The sequence below is a fragment of the Drosophila arizonae genome, chromosome 3 (genome assembly GCF_054131065.1).
Source record: "Drosophila arizonae isolate 15081-1271.41 chromosome 3, UAZ_ARI_1.0, whole genome shotgun sequence".
Lineage (NCBI taxonomy): Eukaryota > Metazoa > Arthropoda > Insecta > Diptera > Drosophilidae > Drosophila > Drosophila arizonae.
The window spans coordinates 6,203,916-6,225,842 of record NC_142923.1 but is presented as its reverse complement, the minus strand read 5'-3'; the positions used below and the strand labels follow the sequence as shown (position 1 = coordinate 6,225,842).

General features: G+C 51.1%; 1 protein-coding gene across 46 annotated transcripts in view; it reads right to left on the bottom strand.

Moving 5' to 3' along the window:
* The window catches only part of dpy (fibrillin-like protein dumpy), a 137,230-nt gene that overhangs the window by 2,857 nt on the left and 112,446 nt on the right, over positions 1 to 21,927 (bottom strand). For 24 of the 46 annotated variants that reach the window (XM_089465924.1, XM_089465927.1, XM_089465931.1 and 21 more), the window contains 16 exons: positions 21,590 to 21,901; positions 21,193 to 21,522; positions 19,864 to 21,129; positions 19,484 to 19,798; positions 17,829 to 19,421; positions 17,451 to 17,765; positions 16,750 to 17,394; positions 15,719 to 16,687; positions 9,140 to 15,631; positions 7,929 to 8,597; positions 6,939 to 7,865; positions 5,133 to 6,815; positions 4,659 to 4,859; positions 4,402 to 4,596; positions 3,343 to 4,338; positions 56 to 3,280 (listed from right to left, as the gene is read on the bottom strand). In XM_089465924.1, coding sequence (XP_089322050.1) covers positions 56 to 3,280; positions 3,343 to 4,338; positions 4,402 to 4,596; positions 4,659 to 4,859; positions 5,133 to 6,815; positions 6,939 to 7,865; positions 7,929 to 8,597; positions 9,140 to 15,631; positions 15,719 to 16,687; positions 16,750 to 17,394; positions 17,451 to 17,765; positions 17,829 to 19,421; positions 19,484 to 19,798; positions 19,864 to 21,129; positions 21,193 to 21,522; positions 21,590 to 21,901 — 20,133 coding nt within the window. The remainder of the gene's footprint in view (positions 1 to 55; positions 3,281 to 3,342; positions 4,339 to 4,401; positions 4,597 to 4,658; positions 4,860 to 5,132; positions 6,816 to 6,938; positions 7,866 to 7,928; positions 8,598 to 9,139; positions 15,632 to 15,718; positions 16,688 to 16,749; positions 17,395 to 17,450; positions 17,766 to 17,828; positions 19,422 to 19,483; positions 19,799 to 19,863; positions 21,130 to 21,192; positions 21,523 to 21,589; positions 21,902 to 21,927) is intronic. The other 22 variants (XM_089465958.1, XM_089465963.1, XM_089465964.1 and 19 more) reach the window with 9 other exon arrangements.

The window sequence follows — 21,927 nt, the reverse complement described above, 5'->3', positions numbered from 1 at the left end:
AGAGAATTCAAGAAATGAGTTTTTCGATATTACAAAAAAAGTTTTAGCTACTTACTGGCTGGCTCAACGTCCACTTGCAAGCGTAGATTGTCGCCAATCTCTGCAGAATTTATTTCCTCGCCTTCATTGGTAATTATTCGCATTTGGCAGATCGGCGGTGGTCCGGTATTAGCAATTGTGCCGGCTGTTGTCAGCATGGATACGTTGAAGCCTAGCGTCACGTTCTTCTCGCCGGTCTGGTAAACGCACTTGATGTTGTAGGCCTGCGCCTTGTAGGTAACCAGCTTGGGATGCTTCTGTATGACCAAGACAAAGCTGGCCACATCCTTAACGGCTTGCATGCCGCAGCTGCCAAAGTGTACGCGGAAGAGTTCGGTACGTGGCACCGTTTCACCAGCCAAATTGACAACACGACGGCATTCTTCATCCTTGCTGTGTCCCTTCACATACAGTACGCCGTTGAAGCCGGGTTCGGTTATGTGGATCTCCACTTGTACTCCATCAGCCAAGCAACTGACAACCATGTCGGGCCGCGGGAAGTCAGTACGGAAGTTGGTGTGATTGCAGTGCAGCTCGGGATTACCCGTGTAGCCGGTGATGCATTGGCATTGGGCATGATGATTCACAGCATTACAGAAGGCATTCACACCACACGTCTTGGTCAGGCAGGGATCCTCGCAGGTCTTTGTTTCCGGATTGCAGAAGCGATTGTCCGCACATTGCTCATTGGTGACGCATTCGGGCTGCTCAACGGGCACGCATTCGCCCAGTGGTGTCAGACGATAGCCCAGGTCAATGGGACATGTGCAGCGACCACGTTCATCGATTACCATGCCGCGCTCCAAGGCGCACACGCAATGGCCGCTTTCATCGATACGATAGCCTTGCTCCACCAGGCAGGGTGTGCAGTACTCGTAGATGTCGAGAGCGCTGCCAGGTGGGCACACGCACTGACCATCGACATCGCGCACAAAGCCCTTCTCGATGACGCACAGCGAGCGCTTGTCGCACTGCACGGCTGCATTGCCGGTGTAGCCCTCGAGGCATTCACAGATCATGGTGCGTACAGGTAGCGTATCCAGGACGCGGCATTCGGCATTCACGCCGCACGGATGCGTCGCATTGCAGGGATTCACACATTCGCCTCGCAGACAGGCGCGTTGAGTTGGACAGTCGCCATCGCTGGTACAAATGGGTACGACTCGTTCCTGCTCGCAGCCATTGCGACCGGGCACAGTGCCGGGCGGGCAGGCACATTGGGGCTTATGCTGATAAACCTTGCAGAGCTCGTCGTTGGCGCATATGGCAGTGGTCTCGCATGGATTGGTGCACTTGCCATTGACGCAGGCCTTGTCGGATGGGCATTCGTCGTCGTTACGGCAGCCAAGCGGTGTGCAACCCAGACGCGCATTTCCGCCATGTCCAGGAGCACACTCACACACGGCCCGATGATTTATGGCCAGGCATTCGGCATTGGGTCCACATTGCTCGCCCTGGCAGGCGGGTATGCAGAGCTGATTACGGCATGCGTGTGTTGCTGGGCACTCGGAATTGATGGTGCATTCGATTTTGGCACATTCGAATTCAGGATTGCCCTCGTAGCCCTGGCGACAGGTGCACACTGGCTTGTGATCCTTGATGCGACACTCGGCATTCACTCCGCAATTGCATGGATTACGGCAAATGCCGCTCACGCAAGATTTTTCGGCCGGACAGTCGGAGTCGGAGATGCAGCCGCCTACTTTCACGACGCTAGTGGTAGGCTTGCAGCTACCACTGCCACTGCTTATGTAACCATCTGGACAGATGCAGATCATGGTGCGTACAGGTGCCGTAGGGGTCACTTGACACTGGGCAGGTCGTTGACAGGGCTCCAGTACCAAGCAGGGGTCGACGCATTGTTCGTTGATGCAGGCCAATCGAGCAGGACAGTCCGTATCCAGTTTGCAGACAGGTTGCGGCTCCGGCCGGCAGTCCACATAGGGATTGCCAATGAAATCTGATGGGCAGCGGCATACGGCCATATGGTTCTGTGGACGACATTCGGCGCGTGGCGCACAGATATTACGGTAGACGCATGGATTTACGCATTGCTCGTTCTGGCAGGTCTTGTCCGTGGGGCAGTCATTATTGCTAGTGCAGCCAATCACGCGGCAGCGCTCGTAGGGATTGCCGCGATAGCCGCTGTGACAGCGGCACTGGGCACGACTCGACTGTACGTAGCACTCGGCATTGGGGCCGCAGGGATCGTTGACCAGACAGGGATTGATACAGTTGCCATTGATGCAGGCCTTGCCGGAGTCGCATTCGCCGTCGACACGACAGCCAATGGAGCGACAGACGGCATAGGGATTGCCCTCAAAGCCATCCTGGCAGCTGCACACGGCGCGATGTTGTTGCACCTGGCACACGGCGTTGGAGCCACAGTTGCAGGGATTGCGGCACTGGCGATTGACACAGGCCTCCTGATCGCCACAATCCGAATCACTCTCGCAGCCTGGCGGACTCTGTAGTACCAGTTGACGGCATTCGCCGCTGGCATCCGGTACTTGCGATTCGGGACACTCACAGACCATGGTCCGTACGGGCACGCTGTCCAAGACACTGCAGTGAGCGCTGCGTGCGCAGGGCGACAGTTCGGTACATGGATTCTTGCACTTGGCATCGATGCAGGCCAAACCGCTGGGGCAGTCACCGTCATCGCGGCACACTGGCTCCACGGGCCGACGCTCGCAGTAGGCATAGGGATTGCCCAATGGCATTTGCTCGGGACAGCGACACACGGCACGATGCTGTAGTGCCTGGCAGATGGCATTCTGAGCGCACGGACTTTGAGCACAAGGATTCACGCACTGGTTGGCAACGCAGGCCAAATTGGAGGCGCAATCGTAGTCCGAGCGACATTCCAGACGCACACAGCGCACAAACGGATCTCCCTCTAGGCCAGTGGGGCAGCGGCAGCTAGCGCGATGATTGCGGCCATAGCATTCAGCATTCAGAGCACAAGGATCAGCGATCAGGCAGGGATTGACACACTCATGATTCGTGCACTGCTTGTCACCGGCGCACTCATCGTCCGACTGGCAGCCAATGGGCGCGCAGCCGAATTGGGCATTGCCTGAGAAGCCAGGTTTGCAATAGCAAATGGGATGATGATTCTTGACAATACACTCGGCGTTGGGTCCACAGTTGCATGGATTAATGCACTGCGCATTGATGCACGCCTCCGCAATGGGGCAATCCGAGTTCGACTTGCAACCCACAGTGATGACATCCGACGCTGCAAGAGAGTCAGAATTAGATCAAGCTGAAAGTAAAAACTTTCGTCTTATGTTAACTTACGTGGCAGACAACGAGTGCGTGCGTCTCCCGTGTAGCCAGGCGGGCAACGGCAAATGGCGGCGCGATTCTGCACATGACAGTAGGCGCCCAGGCCGCAGGCATCAGCCACGCATGGATTCACACAGCGTTCGTTCTGGCAGTTCTTATCTCGAGGGCAATCATCATTGCGTGTGCATTCGGGGCCAGGAATCTTCGGTATGGCAATGTCCGTAGTATAACATTCGATGCGTGGATTACCCTGGTATCCAGCTGGACAGCTACATTGTGCATAATGATCGCGTGCATTGCACTGAGCATTCACACCGCAACGTTCCAGATGGCAGGCATCCAGGCAACTGCCATGCAGGCACACCTCAGAGCTGGCGCACTCTGCATTGTGCTGACAGCCACCAGAGACGATAGCTGGCTGGATGGGCACACAATTGCCGGAATTGTCAGTGACAGTGTCGCTGGGACACTTGCAGATCATGGTGCGCAGTGGTAGGGTATCCAGAACGGCACAGCTCTGCTGTGGGCTGCACACGTGCGGCGTGGCACATGGATTTGCACAGCGCTGATTGATGCAAGCCAATTTCGATGGACAGTCAGCGTCTTGGGTGCACTGTGGCTGTGGATCCTGTTTGGGCTGTTCGCACAACACGAACGGATTACCCTGGTAGCCTGGACGGCACTCACAGCGTGGCTGATGACGACGTCCCACACAGAGAGCATTCACAGCACATGTGTCCTGTTCGCAGACTGGACGGCAAATGCGATTCAAGCGATCGCAGGCTTCGTTATCCGCACAGTCCTCGTTGTACTGGCAGTGGCCAGTGATGCAAGCGATGAAGGGACTGCCCTGGGTGCCTTCGGGACAGCGGCAGACAGCCTGGTGATTCTGTGGCAGGCATTCGGCGCCGCTGCCGCAACGCACCTGGCCGTGGGTGCACGGATTGACGCAGTTCTCATTAAGGCAGGCCTTGTCATAGGGACAATCTGCATTTATCTTGCATTCGGCTGTACAAATTATATGAATCATCAATTAGATACAATTTGATTTGTGTGCTAGTCAATACTTACGCTTGAAGCATTGCACTTGTGGATCACCACCCCAACCAGCGGGACAGTAGCAAATGGGTCGTGAGTTTTGCACACGGCACTCGGCATTTCCAGCACAAGGATTGGCCTCAGCACACGGATCCTGGCAGCGTTTGTTAATGCAAGCTGTTGTGGGCGTGCATTCCGAGTCGTGAGCACAACCAGCTGTGATTTGTGCTGCATAAAAAGAGTGGAGCTTAGTAAAATGAACGTACTGTGAAGGTCTAAAAGTCACTTACGTGGTTGGTAGCAGTTGGTGAATGGATCACCTTGAGTGCCCTTCGGGCAGCTGCAGATGGCTCGATGATGTTGCGCCAGGCATTCAGCAGTACGCGCACAGGGCGAAGCATCCAAGCAAGGATTGACACAATTGCCTCGACGGCAGGCCTCGGTGTCCTGGCACTGATCGTGTGATACGCAGCCTTGGTCACGTACGGGTTCTATATGAAGTAAAGATCGTAGATTAGTTGCGAATTGGCTAAGGTGGGAATTCAAGTGAGCGTGCTGCAGTTATATAGAGGTTATAGAGTGCATATAAAATGTACAATGTGCAACTCTGCAAACGGATAGAACGGGGAGCATATATTGAACAAAATTTACAAGAATAATTATTTTTATATTTTTGGCTGTAATGATAGAAGCAAACTCGACATAAAGCAATATAAGAGTTACAATCCTGTCTGGAATTGTTTGCTTGTTTGTTGTGAGCTTACCTTTGCGACATCCAATGTCCGCATCACCCACGTAGCCAGACTCACAGCGACAGATCATTGTGCGCAGGGGCAGTGTGTCGACGACCACGCAGATGGCATTCGCTCCACATGGATGGGTTACATCGCATGGGTTCTTGCACTCGCCATTGAAGCAGGCCAATCTGCTGGGACATTCCGCATCCATGGTGCAGCCTTCGGGCTTGACCGGCAGCAATTCACAGCGTACTGCTGGATTGCCGCTGTAGCCGGCTGGGCAACGGCATTGTGCACGATGATTGTCCACGCGACACTGGGCGCCAATGCCGCAATTGCAGGGATCCTCGCAGCGCTCGTTGCGACAGGCCAAATGGAAGGCGCATTCATTGTCGTTGCGACACTCGGGTCGCTCGCACCGCAGAAGAGGATTGCCACGATAGCCGTCAGGGCAGTGACAGCGGGCACGATGATTGAAGTCCGCGCGACAGACAGCTCCAGTGCCACATTGAGTGAAGGTGCAGGGATCCACACACTGCTCGTTGACGCAGGCCTCGGTGGGTGCACACTCTCCGTCGGAGCGACAGCCCAGCAGATAGCAGTGTTGCAGTGCGTTTCCAGTGTAGCCTTCGTTGCATACGCAGAGCGGACGATGGAGCTGCACGTGGCAGCGTGCCTGCTGTGCACACAGATTGGATTGCTCGCAAGGATTTCGGCAGAATTGGTTGATGCACGCCTTATCGTTGGTGCACTCGCTATCGCTGGTGCACTCCGGCTTAGGCGGATCCAATTGAGGCACTTGACGCACACACTGAGCATACGGTGAGCCATAAAACTCTGGCGGGCAGCTGCAAATGGCCTTGTGATTGATAACACGACAAATGGCGTTGAGGCCACACGCCTGCTGACACGGATCACGGCATTTCTGACTGACGCAAGCGCGATCCCGGGAGCAGTCTTCGTTCGTCACACACTCCGGATAGCTGCAAGTGGCAGCACCGTTGTGTACACGGCAGATACCGTTGCTGCGACATGGCGATGGCTGGCACAGATCAACGTCAACATTACGTGGCGCTTCGCATTGCACAAATGGATTTCCTATCATGTTGTCGGGACAGGAGCAGATCGGACTGTGATTGATCGTCTGACAGACAGCGCCATATCCACACACTCCAATGCAGGCATCGACGCACTTATTATTTACACAAGCTCGATCCTTGGCGCAATCCGAGCTGAGTGTGCATTCAGGTCGACAGCCCTGGCCCAATGGGTTACCAAAGAAACCGGGCAGGCATTCACAAACAGCTTGATCTCGTTGCACGCGGCACACTGAGTTTAGGCCGCACGGGGATGGATAGCATGGATCCGAGGCCGGCGGTGGTGTCACCTGTCGTGTGCATTGCACAAAGGCGTTGCCCGTATAGCCCGTCGGGCAGGAGCAGATTGGAATGTGATTGTTGACGTTGCATACAGCCTCCAGTCCACAGGTGCCGGGGCAAGGATCAGCACACTTGTTGCGTATGCAGGCACGATTGGCTGGACATTCCGAGTTGCCAACGCATTCCGGACGACAGCCCTCATACGGATTGCCTATGTACTCCTGTATACACTCACAAACATAGCTTTCGCCTCGCAGGCGGCACTCGGTGTTGCTGCCACACGGCGATGGCTGGCATGGATTCTTCGGCGTAGGCACTGGCGTTGGCACAACTGTGAAATCAATATAAAATGTATAAATTAGTTCTAGATTTTGGGTGGGTTGGGGTGGTGAAGAGAGGTCGCCCTGCCTATCTACAATATGCAAACTTGTTTGGTTGGAGAATTGGTTCTTACGTTGTTGAACTTGCTGGCAAAGTCGGAACGGATCACCCGTCATACCGGCAGGACAATGGCAATTGGGCGTATGTAGGGTTACTCGACAGATAGCATTTTGACCACAGCTTCCGGGGCATGGATCGCGACACTTCTGACCTATACAGGCCAAAGTATTTTGGCACTCGTCATTGTAAGAACACTCGGGTCGGCAACGGGGCGGCGTGCCTTGGAACTCCGGCAGGCAACTACAACGCGCTTGACCGTTCTCGTTCGTACACTGAGCATTTGGTCCGCAGGGCGATGGGTAGCATGGATCTCGAGCCTTTTCTGGCTTGCGTTCTATAACAATAGGATTGCAGAGCCTGTAGGCATTTCCGGTGTAACCAGTGATGCATTCGCAGTGAGCACGATGCTGTACAGCTTGACAAACTGCGTTTAGGCCGCATTGTCCTGGGCAGGGATCCACGCACTTGTTGTTGATGCACGCGTGCTGTTGGGAGCAGTCCGAACTGGTGTAGCACTCCAAGCGACAATTGGGAGGTTGACCCAGATATCCAGTGATGCAGGAGCAGATCGCGTTTCCATTCCGTTCAATGCACTGCGAATTGGCTCCACATGGCGATGGTTGACACGGATTGATATTTGGCTCATCCCGCACCGGTGTACAGTCAATAAACGCATTGCCAGTCATGCGCTCGGGACAGCGACACATGGCAATGTGATTAATGGCATCGCAAAGTGCGTTTTGGGCACATGTTCCAGGGCACGGATCAATGCACTTATTGCGTACACATGCACGATTTCTGGGGCACTCGGAGTTCAACACGCATTCCGGGCGACAACCGATGTAGGGATCGCCCTGATATTCGGGCAGGCATGAGCATACACCATTGCGGCACTGTGCATTACTGCCACATGGTGAGGGATTGCATGGATCATCAGGAACTATAAAAGAGTTGGGTTTACTGTTAGGGGAAACTACCGTGAATTGTAAGGGACTGAGCATACTTGTTGGTGCCGGTGGCGGCGTGGGTGGCAAGAGACGACAGCTAATGAAGGGATCGCCTGTATAACCAGCAGGGCACGAACATGTGGGCGTATGATTAATTACATTGCACTGTGCTGCAAAGCCGCAGGCACCAGGGCAGGGTTCGCGACATTTCTCATTGATGCAAGCCAAATTACTGGGACACTCGGCATTAATGGTGCACTCAGGGCGGCAGTTGGGCGCTGCGCCAATAAAGTTGGGCAAGCAGCTACAACTGGCGCCTCCATTCTGTTCGCGGCACTGCGAATTGGGTCCACATGGCGATGGCACACACGGCGTAGGTGGCTGCTTAGGTTGATCTGCCTCTTTGGGTGGTGGTATCGGGAAACAGCGGACGAAGGCATCGCCTGTGTAACCAGACTGGCAGGAGCATAGCGGACTATGGTTGCGCACATGACATTGTGCATTGAGGCCACAGGCACCAGGACAGGGATCTTCACACTTCTGGTTGATACAAGCCTTATCCGCGGCACACTCGGCACTGATGACACACTCTGGACGACATGCAGGTGGAGTACCAATAAACTGAGGCAGGCAGCTGCAAATCGCTTGACCCTGTGATTCACGGCACTGAGAATTGGCGCCACAAGGCGACGGCTCACATGGATTTTTATAAACTGGGGGCGTGGCTAAATGGGGGAAAAGTTGGGATTAGCTCGCATACGTGTTTGATGGCAAAAGTAAAGCAAAGCATTTTCTAAAAGCACAAAGCAAATCAAAAGCATTTTAGCTATTTCACAAGATATGTCTCACAAAAGTATTATGAGTTAAAGTGTTCAATGATGCGATGATTAAAGAGACAATTTCAGCGAGGGTCCAAGGGCAAGGGGCTGGTTACCAAGTGGTAATCGTAGAGCCTTAAATATTATTTGTTGAGATAGAATCAGCCTGAAGACAACGCAAGGCAGGCGCGTAGAGCTATGGCGATCTGACATAACAAAAAATTGCTTAATTTAATGTTTAAGGGGTTAAAAGGCATATCGAAAGAAAAGCAAACAAGTCATAAAATTGATGAGAAGATCATAAGCATTTTGCGTTTTAGTATTATAAAAAGACAACCCATTCAATTGAGTACTGCAGTGTTCAACAGAGCGAAGAGAAATTGAGGCATAGGGGATAGTATTTAGTGGCATTATTAATTCGGTTTGTAATATCTCCAAGTTGTTCTTACGTTCTTGTTGGATATAGTGACAGCTGTGGTAGGGATTGCCCACATGATGGGGATGGCATTCGCAGACAGGCACATGATTGATAACCTGACAGTAGGCATTGAGACCACAGACACCAGGGCAGGGAACGCGACATTTTTCATTTGCACAGGCCAGATTGTTACCACAATCCGAATTTCGAGTGCACTCGGGTCGGCAGATCTCATAGGGATTACCATAGTATTCAGGCAGACATTTGCAGACGCTTTGGTCATATTGCGGCTGACAAATGGCATTTGCACCACAAGGGTTTGGATTACATGGCACCGGTCTGGGTAAAGTCGGCACTGGAGGTGGCTTGGGTCGCATGCATGCGGTATAAGGATCACCTTCATAGCCTGGCGGGCAGTAACAATGCGGGCTGTGAGCTATAGCACGGCACAAGGCCAAATGACCGCAGCTACCAGGGCAAGGGTCAATGCACTTGCGATTATGACAAGTCTTATCAGTGGCACAATCGGCACTGTTAACACATTCAGGTCTACAGTGTGGCGGTGTACCAATGAATTCTCTGAGACATGTGCACTGTGCACCGTGCTGTATGACCACACATTCTGAGTAGGGGCCGCAAGGAGATGGTTGGCAAGGATTTACTGCGATGGGATCCTTTGCAGGTGGTAATACTGAAAAAACTGAATTAGATATTGTTTGGACGTTATGAAATAGATGTGGCATACCTATGGGCTGGCAAGCTATCAATGGATTGCCCGTTAGCGAGGGCGGACACGCGCATATGGGACTGTGGTTGTTTACATGACATATAGCGCGGAAGCCACAGGCACCTGGACAGGGATCTTGGCATCTAAGGTTCGAACAATACTTGTCAAGAGCGCAGTCTGAATTACTACTACACTCTGGACGGCAAGAGGGTGGTGTGCCGAGATATCCAGGTAGGCAATAGCAAACCGCTTGCTCATGATAAGCACGGCACTGAGCATTCGGTCCGCACGGTGAGGGATGGCAAGGATAGACTGGCGGGCGTGGTGGTATGACAGCCGGAACTGTACTGACAGTTGAAACAGGCGGCTTTGGTATTGGCAATGGTATTGGATCACAGCGTACAAAGGCATCTCCATGCATTTGTTCTGGACATGAGCAGGAGGCAATATGATTGTATGTTTTGCAGACAGCATTTTCTCCACAAGTGCCCGGACAAGGATCCACACACTTTTGCCGTCTACACGCCTTATCACTTGCACAGTCCGTATTCAGCACACATTCGGGACGGCAACTCACATAAGGATTTCCTTGATATTCACTCAGACAACTGCATATACCATTGTTGCAAACAGCATTTGCCCCACAAGGCGACGGATAGCAAGGATCTTTTGTTACGGTGGGTTCACGTTGCACGATTATTGGCGGCGTTCGTCGACATGAATTAAATGGATCGCCGGTGAAACCTTCTGGACAGAAACAGTTGGGTATATGGTTGTGCACCCTACATAGCGCATTGTATGCACAAGATCCTAAACAAGGATCGCGACACTTTTCATTTATACATGCTAGGTGAGCAGGACAATCCGAATGCACAATACACTCTGGACGGCAATTAGGCGGTGTTCCACTATAATTGGGTAGACAAATGCACGCAGCAACTCCGAAGCGATTGTGGCATTGCGAATATGGACCACATGGCGATGGGTAGCATGGATTAATATCTACACTAGGTATCGCAACGTCATTGATTGGACGGGAAGTTGTATATGGTGCAGGGAAAGAAGGAATATTCACCACACTAGGTGTTTCAGAGGGTGGTTGAGGTGTTGTGTATCGATCATTGTAGATCGGTCCTTGAGGTGTTGGGTACGTCGGTTTTACTACGGAAGGTATATTGATAACTTCTGGTTGTTTTACAGGTATTGGTGTTATTGGAGATGGACTGAATATAGGAGGCTGACTAGCTGTTGGTGCCGGTTGTGGTATCGAAGGAATATTGACAACAACAGGTTTCATGATTGGGTGCTCATTGGGGCGATTAACATCATATAATGGAGGCTGAGGCGTCGGATATGCTGGTTGAGGTACGGATGGTATATTAATAACTTCCGGTTTTGTTGCAGGTGTTGAAGTTGCGTAAGGAGAAGGAACGTATATTGGAGGCTGCGTAGTTGTAGGTGACGGATTCGTTACGGAGGGGATATTCACAACTCCAGGTTTTTGCATTGGTGTCGGTTGTGCTGGATAGCTCACATCATAGATCGGTGTTTGATGTGTCGGGAAATTAGGTTGAGCAACAGATGGTATATTGATAACACCTGGCTGTGAGACTGGCGATGAGGGTGTCGGTGACGGAATATAAATTGGTGCTTGTGAAGGTGTCGGAGGTATTGGCCGTGGTAGGGACGGAATATTAATAACTCCTGGTATTTGTGGTGGTGGCGGATAGTATACATCATATATAGCTGGTCGAGGAGGCTGAGTAGTTGGAGCAGGTTGTGGTGGTGTTTGCGGCACGGAAGTTATATAAATAATCTCTGGCTGTGGTGAAGGTGTTGAAGAAACCGAAGGTGACGGAACAAATATAGGGGGTTGTGGAGCTGGTGGTGACGATTGCGGTATCGAAGGAATATTTACTACTCCAGGTTTAGGAGTTGGTTGCGGAGATGGATAATTGACATCATAGTGTGGAGGCTGGGGTGATGGATAGCTGGGTTGTGGTATAGACGGTATGTTAACAACTCCCGGCTGTGGTGAAGGTGTTGAAGAAACCGGAGGTGACGGAACAAATATAGGAGTTGGTTGCGGAGATGGATAATTGACATCATAGTGTGGAGGCTGAGGTGAAGGATAAGTTGGTTGTGGTATAGACGGTATGTTAACAACTCCCGGCTGTGGTGAAGGTGTTGAAGAAACCGGAGGTGACGGAACAAATATAGGTGGTTGTGGAGCTGGTGGCGACGGTTGCGGTATCGAAGGAATATTTACTACTCCAGGTTTAGGAGTTGGTTGCGGAGATGGATAATTGACATCATAGTGTGGAGGCTGAGGTGAAGGATAAGTTGGTTGTGGTATAGAAGGTATGTTAACAACTCCCGGCTGTGGTGAAGATGTTGAAGAAACCGGAGGTGATGCCACAAATATAGGTGGTTGTGGAGCTGGTGGCGACGGTTGCGGTATCGAAGGAATATTTACTACTCCAGGTTTAGGAGTTGGTTGCGGAGATGGATAATTGACATCATAGTGTGGAGGCTGGGGTGATGGATAGCTGGGTTGTGGTATAGACGGTATGTTAACAACTCCCGGCTGTGGTGAAGGTGTTGAAGAAACCGGAGGTGACGGAACAAATATAGGAGTTGGTTGCGGAGATGGATAATTGACATCATAGTGTGGAGGCTGAGGTGAAGGATAAGTTGGTTGTGGTATAGACGGTATGTTAACAACTCCCGGCTGTGGTGAAGGTGTTGAAGAAACCGGAGGTGACGGAACAAATATAGGTGGTTGTGGAGCTGGTGGCGACGGTTGCGGTATCGAAGGAATATTTACTATGCCAGGTTTAGGAGTTGGTTGCGGAGATGGATAATTGACATCATAGTGTGGAGGCTGAGGTGAAGGATAAGTTGGTTGTGGTATAGACGGTATGTTAACAACTCCCGGCTGTGGTGAAGGTGTTGAAGAAACCGGAGGTGACGGAACAAATATAGGTGGCTGTGGAGCTGGTGGTGACGGTTGCAGTATCGAAGGAATATTCACTATTCCAGGCTTAGGAGTTGGTTGGGGAGATGGATAATTGACATCATAGTGTGGAGGCTGGGGTGATGGATAAGTTGGTTGTGGTACAGAAGGTATGTTGACAACTCCCGGCTGTTGATTTGGAGCTGCTGGCCTTGGTGTTTTTACAAATACAGGTGTATGTGTTGTTGGATACGTTGGTTGGGACTCCGAAGGTATATTAAGAACCTCCGGTTTAATATATTGTGGTGGCGATGGAATATAATTTGTAGTTGGTTGTGGGTCAGCAGAAACATAAATCACGCCAGGTATGATAATCGGATAGGGTGGAGCTGGTGTGTCATAAATTGGATGTGCGACAACTGTTGGGGCTATATTTTCCAAAAAATTATTATTAAATGAACTACCGCACGTTGTAATACATTGAAGCTTACTTGTTTGAGTCTTGTAACAACGAGTAAACGGATTTCCTGTGTATGATAGCTGACAATAGCAAATGGGATTATGGTGATGAACACGGCATTCAGCATTAACACCACAGGTTCCTGAACAGGGGTCAATACACCTATGCTGTACACAAGCCTTATCGTAGGGACACTCAGAGTTCAAAGTACATTCGGGTCGGCAATAGGGTGGGCTACCATAGAAATCAGGAAGGCAAGAGCAAATAGCTTGTTCGTTGCTTTCACGGCACTGAGCATTAGGGCCACAAGGTGATGGTACGCAGGGATTTGGGTAACTTACAGGTGCTGAGTTAAAGATAAATATAAATTTGTTACACATGTTATGATAATTCCTTGCAAGTGGTCGCTTACATTGCTCTACTGTTGGTAGAGGCCTGCAGTGTATCAGTGGGTTGCCAGTATAGCCGCTAAAGCAACTGCATTGCGGCAGGTGATCAACTACACGACATTCTGCATTAAAGGCACATGTGCCAGGGCAAGGATCGCGGCATTTCTGCTGTACACAAGCTCTGTGCGAGGGGCAGTCGCTGTTGAGTATACATTCGGGACGACAGGCTTCATAGGGGTTGCCGTAGTAATCAGGCAGGCAGCTACAAGAGCCAACGCCTCGGTGGTGACTACATAGCGCATTGGCGCCACAAGGATTGGGCTCACATGGATTAATAACAGGCTGTTCATACTGTGGAGTTTGTATAGCCGTCGTTGCGGGAGGTGGCATTGAGGGTGGGTGTGGCGATTGACAGGAAGTAAAGGGATTTCCAGTAAGTCCAGGGGCACACACACAATTGGGCTGATGATTGCTGGTTCGACATATCGCGTTGAAGCCGCACAGACCAGGGCAAGGATCCTGACACTTGCGATTAATGCATGATCGATCGCTAGGGCAATCCGTATTGGATATGCACTCGGGACGACAGTAGGGTGGCACGCCTACATATTCGGGTAGACATCGACAAGTTGCTACGCTCTGATCACTGCTACACTGGGAATGAGGGCCGCAGGGCGAGGGAACGCATGGATTAAGTGGCTCACGTTGGATTGCGACTGGTTTTATTGGTTGGCACTGTACATACGGACTACCCGTGAAGCCTGAAGGGCATACACACTGAGGCCTGTGATTTATGACATGGCATTCGGCACGATGACCGCAAACTCCTGGACAGGGATCGCGACAGCGCAGATTAATGCATGCTAAGCTTAGAGAGCACTCTGCATTAGTTGTGCACTCAGGCCGGCAAGTTGGTGGACTGCCATAATAGCCTGGCAGACAACTACAGATCGCCTGATTTCCAGATGGGTGACAAATTGCATTCGCCCCACATGGCGATGGTTGGCATGGCTGAAGTGGCGGTGGGGCTGAGGATATCTGACGTTGCGGAGCTTGACATAAAATGAATGGATTACCCTGTAAGCCACTTGGACAGTGACACATTGCCACATGATTATGGACTTCACATATGGCGCCATAACCACAAGTGCCAGGACAGGGATCTACGCACCGATTTCGCACACAAGATTTGTCTAAGGCACACTCCGTGCTCAACACACATTCTGGACGACACGCCACATACGGATCGCCCTGGTAAAGGGGCAAGCAGCTGCACTTGCCGCCCGCACACTGGGCATTAACACCACAAGGTGATGGTTGGCAAGGATCATCGGCAATTGGAGTGGGATTGGGTGGTGCTGGATAACAGCGATGGAATGGATCGCCAATATAGCCGCTTGGACATGTGCAGCTGGGCACATGATTTAAAACAGTACACTGGGCGTAAAGGCCACAAGCGCCTGGACATGGATCCCGACACTTCTCATTTATGCACGCCCGATGAGCGGCACAATCAGAGTTTCGTGTACATTCGGGTTGGCAGTGTGGGGGCGTGCCATAATATTCGGACAGACAACTACAGATTGCCTGGCCATTGATCACTCGACAATGGGCATTTTGTCCGCATGGAGTAGGTATGCACGGATTACGGTACGGTTCGCGCGCCACAATGGGCTCAGTTATTGGTAAGCAACGCACAAATGCATTGCCAGTCTGGCCTGGGAGACAAGAGCAATGGGCCCGGTGGTGTACGGCTTGACAGATGGCATTATAGCCACATACACCGGGACAAGGATCTTGACACTTCTGATTGATACACGCCTTGTCAGTGGGACACTCAGAATTCGTTACACATTCGGGTCGACAGGTGGGTGGCGTACCAAAATAATCTGGCAGACAATTACAAATTGCATTACCCTGCAATTCCATGCACTGTGCATTAGGACCGCAGGGCGAGGGCTCGCAGGGATTCACATATATCAGTTTGATGGCTGTGGGGTGAGTGCAAGTAGGTGCAAATAATACATTGTTCATTGCGTTAGTACAAATTTTGGACAACGGATGCTGAGAATGCTTACGTTCTGCCTGACGCAGTTGGCAATGACGATATGGATCGCCAAAGTAGTTAGGATAGCAGCTGCAGAGGGGAACATGGTTGACGACTTGGCACTGAGCATTGGGCGCACAGCTGCCGGGGCAGGGATCACGACAATGTTGATTAAGGCAGGCCAAGTGGCTGGAACAATCGGAGTTCAGGACACATTCGGGTCGACATCCTTCGTAGGGATTTCCATAATAGTTAGGCAAGCATTGACAAGCACCAACTCTACCCTGTTGCTTGCAGACAGCATTGTTACCACAAGGACTTGGAGAACATGGATTAATTTGGTCTTGTTCAAGTGGCGGACGTGGATAGCATTTCGTGAAAGGGTCGCCAATATAATCAGCTATGCAAATGCAAGATGGCACATGGCTGATCACTTGACATGTTGCAGCCTGGCCACAGACACCAGGACAAGGATCGCGACACTTTTGTCCAATGCATGCCAATTGGTTGGAGCACTCCGCTGAAGTAACACATTCAGGTCTGCAGTTAGGGGGGGTTCCAATAAAGTTTTCCACGCACTTGCATTGCGCTTGACTGCCATTTGGTGAGGGTGTGCACACTCCATTGGCACCACACGGTGACGGCTGGCAAGGATTGACTGGATCACGCTGTACAATTGGAGGCGGCGGCAGTCGTTGACACAGGGCAAACGCGTTGCCTGTATATCCAGCCGGACAACTGCAATGTGGTGTATGACGAATGACTTGGCAGAGTGCATTTTGACCACAAGCCCCAGGACAGGGATCGCGGCAATGTTGATTTTGGCAAGCCAAATGAGGGGCACAGTCTGAATTGATGGTGCACTCGGGTCGACAGTGCGGGGGTGTTCCATAAAAATCTGGCAGGCAGGAGCACACGGCCTGCTCGTTTGCCACACGACATTGAGAATTGCTGCCACAGGGTGTGGGATGGCATGGATTGGCGGGCACGATCGGATCAGCTAAATTTGGGAATATACATTAGGGAAATGCAAATTTTGGAGATATACCCGATGAAACCTACGTTGTACTAAAGCACACTGCACAAATGCATTGCCCGATGTGCCTGGCGGACAGTGGCACATTGGCACATGATTGCGAACTTCACAAACAGCACCCACGCCACATGCACCCGGACATGGATCAACGCATTTGCTGCCCTGGCATGCTTTGTCGCGTGCACAGTCTGAGTTAAGAACACATTCGGGTCGACAGCCTATGTAGGCATTGCCATAGAACTCGGGGAGACACGAGCATTGTCCATTGGTACAAATGGCATTCGAGCCACAAGGTGAGGGATTGCAGGCATCGCGTGGAGGTGGTTCATATGATGGTGGTATTGGCGTGCAGCTAGTGAAAGGATTTCCTTCATAGCCGACGGGACATCTGCAAATGGGCATATGATTGATGACGCTACATTGGGCAGCAAAGCCACAGGAGCCGGGGCAAGGATCGCGACACTTTTCATTCATGCAGGCCAGATGTGAAGCACAATCGGCGTTTATGACACATTCAGGCTGGCAATTGGGCGGAGCACCATAGTAATTTGGCAGACAACGGCACACAGCTTGACCGTGTTCGGAGTGACACTGTCCAAAAGTGCCACATGGGGACGGTACACAGGGATCGCGAATGGGATCCTTTGGATAGTCATAAGTGATAGCGGGCGCTGAAAGTTGTTGGGTTAGGATTGTTGGATAACATGAACTGGGGACACCGTCTTACGTATAGTTCTACATCCGGCAAATGCGTCACCCGTAAAACCAGGCGAACAGCTGCAATGAGGACTGTGATTGATAACGCGACATACAGCATTACGGCCACAGACTCCAGGGCAGGGATCAATGCAATGCTGATTATTGCAGGCCTTGTCTAGCGGACACTCGCTGGAAATGGTACATTCGGGTCGGCAGCCTGGTGGTGTGCCAATAAAGTCAGGTAGGCAACTGCAAACGGCCTGCTGATTTGCTTCGTGGCATTTTGAGTTGGGTCCACATGGCGAGGGCTGACAGGGATGAACTGGGACAGGTTCTCGTAAAGCTATTTGTAAAGTCATTGGGTAAATACGCTGCGTTGAAGGCATTCTGTAACGGATTAGCTTACGTTCGGGTATGACACTACAGTAGCTATAAGGATTGCCCTCATAGCCACTAAGGCAATTGCATTGAGGCAGATGATGACGGACATGACAAATGGCATTGGGGCCACATATACCCGCACAAGGATCGCGGCAGTGCTGATTAAGACATGCCAACTGACTGGGGCAATCTGAATTCAAAACACATTCCGGTCGGCAGCCAACATAGGGATTGCCATAAAACTCTGGCAAGCATTGGCATGCTCCAGCACCATTCGATTCGGTACAGATCGCATTTGAGCCACATGGGTTTGGTGAACAAGGTGTTAGAGGCTCGACCACGTCCCGCTGTACGTCGCAACCGATGAATGGATTGCCAGTGTGTCCACTTATGCAGTTGCACATGGGTGTATGGTTAATAACATAGCATTCGGCATTGCTGCCACAAACACCAGGACAAGGGTCCCGGCATTTCTGATCAAAGCAAGCCAGATTCGTGGGGCAGTCAGCGCTGCTTACGCATTCGGGTCGACAGCTTGGCGGGGTTCCAATAAATCCAATGAGGCAGCTGCACTGAGCATTGTTTCCAACGTTGCGGCATTCGGAATTGGGCCCACAAGGCGACGGCCTGCAGGGATCAATCACATCATGTTGAATTGGTTGTGCCGGCCGCTGATGACATTCAATGAAGGGATTGCCCGTGTAAGAGTTTATGCAACGACAGATTGGACTGTGATTTAGCACTCTGCACTCAGTATTCTGGCCGCATGCACCCGGACAAGGATCAATGCAACGTTGTTGCAGGCATGCTAAGTGCAGCGGGCACTCCGTGTTGCTAATACATTCAGGACGACAAGATGGTGGCACTCCTACGAATTGTGGCAGACAAGAGCAAACGGCTTGTCCATTTATGTTACGACATTGTGCATTTGCTCCGCATGGCGATGGTTGACAAGGATCTGATATAAGAATTGGCGGTGGTGGCGGCAATGGTGAGCACAGTGCAAAAGCATTGCCTGTCATTCCAGCTGGACAGTGGCACATGGCCACATGGTTATGTACCTCGCAAATGGCATTTGAGCCACATGTGCCTGGGCATGGATCAATACATTTTTGCCGTACGCATGCACGATTCTGGGCGCATTCCGTGTTCAATATGCACTCTGGCCGACAACCAATCAATGGGTTACCATGGAAATCGGGTAGACAGTTGCATTGTCCCTGGCGGCAAACAGCATTGGCACCACACTGTACATGCAGACAGGGATCATCAGCCAGCACAGGTGGTTTGGGTGGTGGAGCTTGACAGGAAGCGAAGGGATTGCCAGTTAATCCTGGTGCACACTGACACACTGGCATGTGATTAATGACCACACATTGTGAATTAAAACCACATGCTCCTGGACATGGATCGCGGCATCGTTGTTGTTGACAAGCCAGATGAGCGGCACAATCCGCGTTGATGCTACATTCGGGTCGACAATTGGGTGGGCTACCAAAATAGTTGCGTATGCAACTACAAATAGCTGTGCCATGCTGTTCACGGCACTCGGCATTTTGACCACATGGCGATGGAATACAAGGATTCTTATAAGTATCCAACTGTACAGGGGATGGGGCTGTAAACAGGGTAAGTAAATATGAAATATGGGGCCTATATAGATAATTCGGTAAGTCTTACGTGGGACGGGATAGCAACGCGTGAATGCATCACCCTGGTAGCCTTGACGGCAACTGCAAATCGGTGCATGATGGTAAACACGGCAATCGGCGTTTGTACCACAAACGCCAGGACATGGATCTCGACACTTTTGATTAACGCAGGCCTTATCCGAAGGACACTCGCCACTGGTTACACATTCGGGCCGACAGTTGGGAGGAGTTCCGACATACTCTGACAAACAGGAGCAGATAGCTTGTTCATTCTTTTCGAGACATTGGGAATTGGGACCACAGGGTGAAGGCTGACAAGGATTTATATATTCTTTCAAAATTGCTAAAGGACAAAATTGGTTTTAGAATCCATATATGAATATGATTTTGGGTTTGCTGTAAACTCACGTTTCTCGGGAAGCTGACAATAACGATATGGGTCCCCAACGAAATTGCATAAGCAATGACATGTGGGCAAATGGTTAAGAACGCGACAAGCGGCATTTAGGCCGCATATACCAGGACAAGGATCGCGACATTTCAATTGCTGACAGGATTTGTCCGACGGACAGTCACTATCAGTGACGCATTCAGGTCGACAAGCCTCGTATGGATTGCCATGGTAATCGGGTAAGCATTGACAAGATCCAGCGTTTCCCTCCTGACGACACACCGCATTGGCGCCGCACGGATCGGGATAACAAGGCTGGATGCGCTCCTCATGTTGAATTATGAGCTCTTGGCGGCAAATGGTGAAGGGATCACCTGTATAGCCAGGAGTGCAGTAGCACATGGCAACATGGCTGAGCACATGACAGATGGCATTGGAGCCGCAAGAGCCTGGACATGGATCCACACATTTCTGATTTACGCACGCTTGATCAAAGTTGCATTCTGAATTAGTGACACACTCCGGTCGACAATTTGGCGGTTGTCCAATGTAGTTGGATAGACATTTGCATTGGGCCTGATCCCCTACAGTACGACATTCGGCGTACGGTCCACAGGGTGAGGGATGACAGGGCTGCTTGACAGGAATGATATCGCGCTGCGGTGGTATGGGTGTACAGCCAAGGAAGGGGTTTCCAATGTATTGTGCAGCACAACTACATATTGGTGCATGATTTACTACTTGGCAGATAGCATTATAGCCACATGTGCCTGGGCACGGATCAATGCAATGTTGTTGCTGACATGCCAAGCTTGGCAGGCAGTCCGAATTCCGTGTACATTCCGGCCGGCAATTAGGTGGGGTGCCTACATAATTCTCAATGCAACTGCAAACGGCGTTGTCATTGAAAACGCGGCATCGACTGTTGGGGCCACATGGCGAGGGCGCACAAGGATTTATAGGCGGTTGATTTTGAACAGGCGGTGTATTGCATTGAATGAAGGCATTGCCAATCATTCCGTCCGGACAGCGACACATGGCTATATGATTAAGTACATCGCATATGGCGTTGGGTGCACAAGTTCCTGGGCAGGGATTAATACATTTGTTGCGAACGCATGCACGATCACGCGGACAGTCCGTATTAAGCACGCACTCTGGTCGGCAGCCCACATAGGGATCTCCTTGATATTCGGCTATGCATGTACATTGGCCATTTTGACACTGTGCATTAGATCCACAGGGTGACGGATTACAGGGGTCATCGGGAACGATGGGTTTGGCTATTGACAAAGTGGCGAAATAGTTGAAAATGTTGGATATATCATCTGTGTTGTTATTCTTACGGGGCTCACGCTGACAGAAGGTGAATGGATCACCTATGAATCCGTTAGGACACTGGCAGCTCGGTACATGATTTCGCACAGTACAAATGGCATTGTGGGCACAAGAGCCAGGACAAGGATCAACGCAACGTTGGTTTATGCAAGCTGAATTGGGCAGACATTCGGCACTCTGCGTACACTCAGGTCGACAGCTCGGCGGTACTCCAAAGTAACCAGCCAGACAGCTACACACAGCTTGATCATTTAACCGACGACACTGAGCATTAGCTCCACAAGGCGATGGCAGACAGGGATCGCGCACAGGTTCATGTTGCAGCTGAGTGGGAGGCGCTAAGATAAGGTACCATATAAATGGGTCAGTAGAAGTGGGACAACTCGTTGACATAAAATAACTTACGGGGTATGGGATAACAACGGGTGAACGGATCTCCAGTATATCCACTCTGGCACGTACACAATGGAGCATGATTTGTGGCATGACAATGTGCATTGCTGCCGCAAGCGCCTGGACAAGGATCAACACACTTATGTTGTACGCAAGCCTTATCAAAGCTACATTCTGATGAAAGTGTACACTCAGGACGACAGCCAGGTGGACTGCCCACATACTCGGGTAAGCAAGAGCAGACTGCCTGCTCATTGAGCTCTTTGCATTGACTGTTGGGACCACACGGTGAGGGTTGGCAGGGATTAACATACTCGCGAATGGCTAAATAAGAATTGCAATGTATTCTA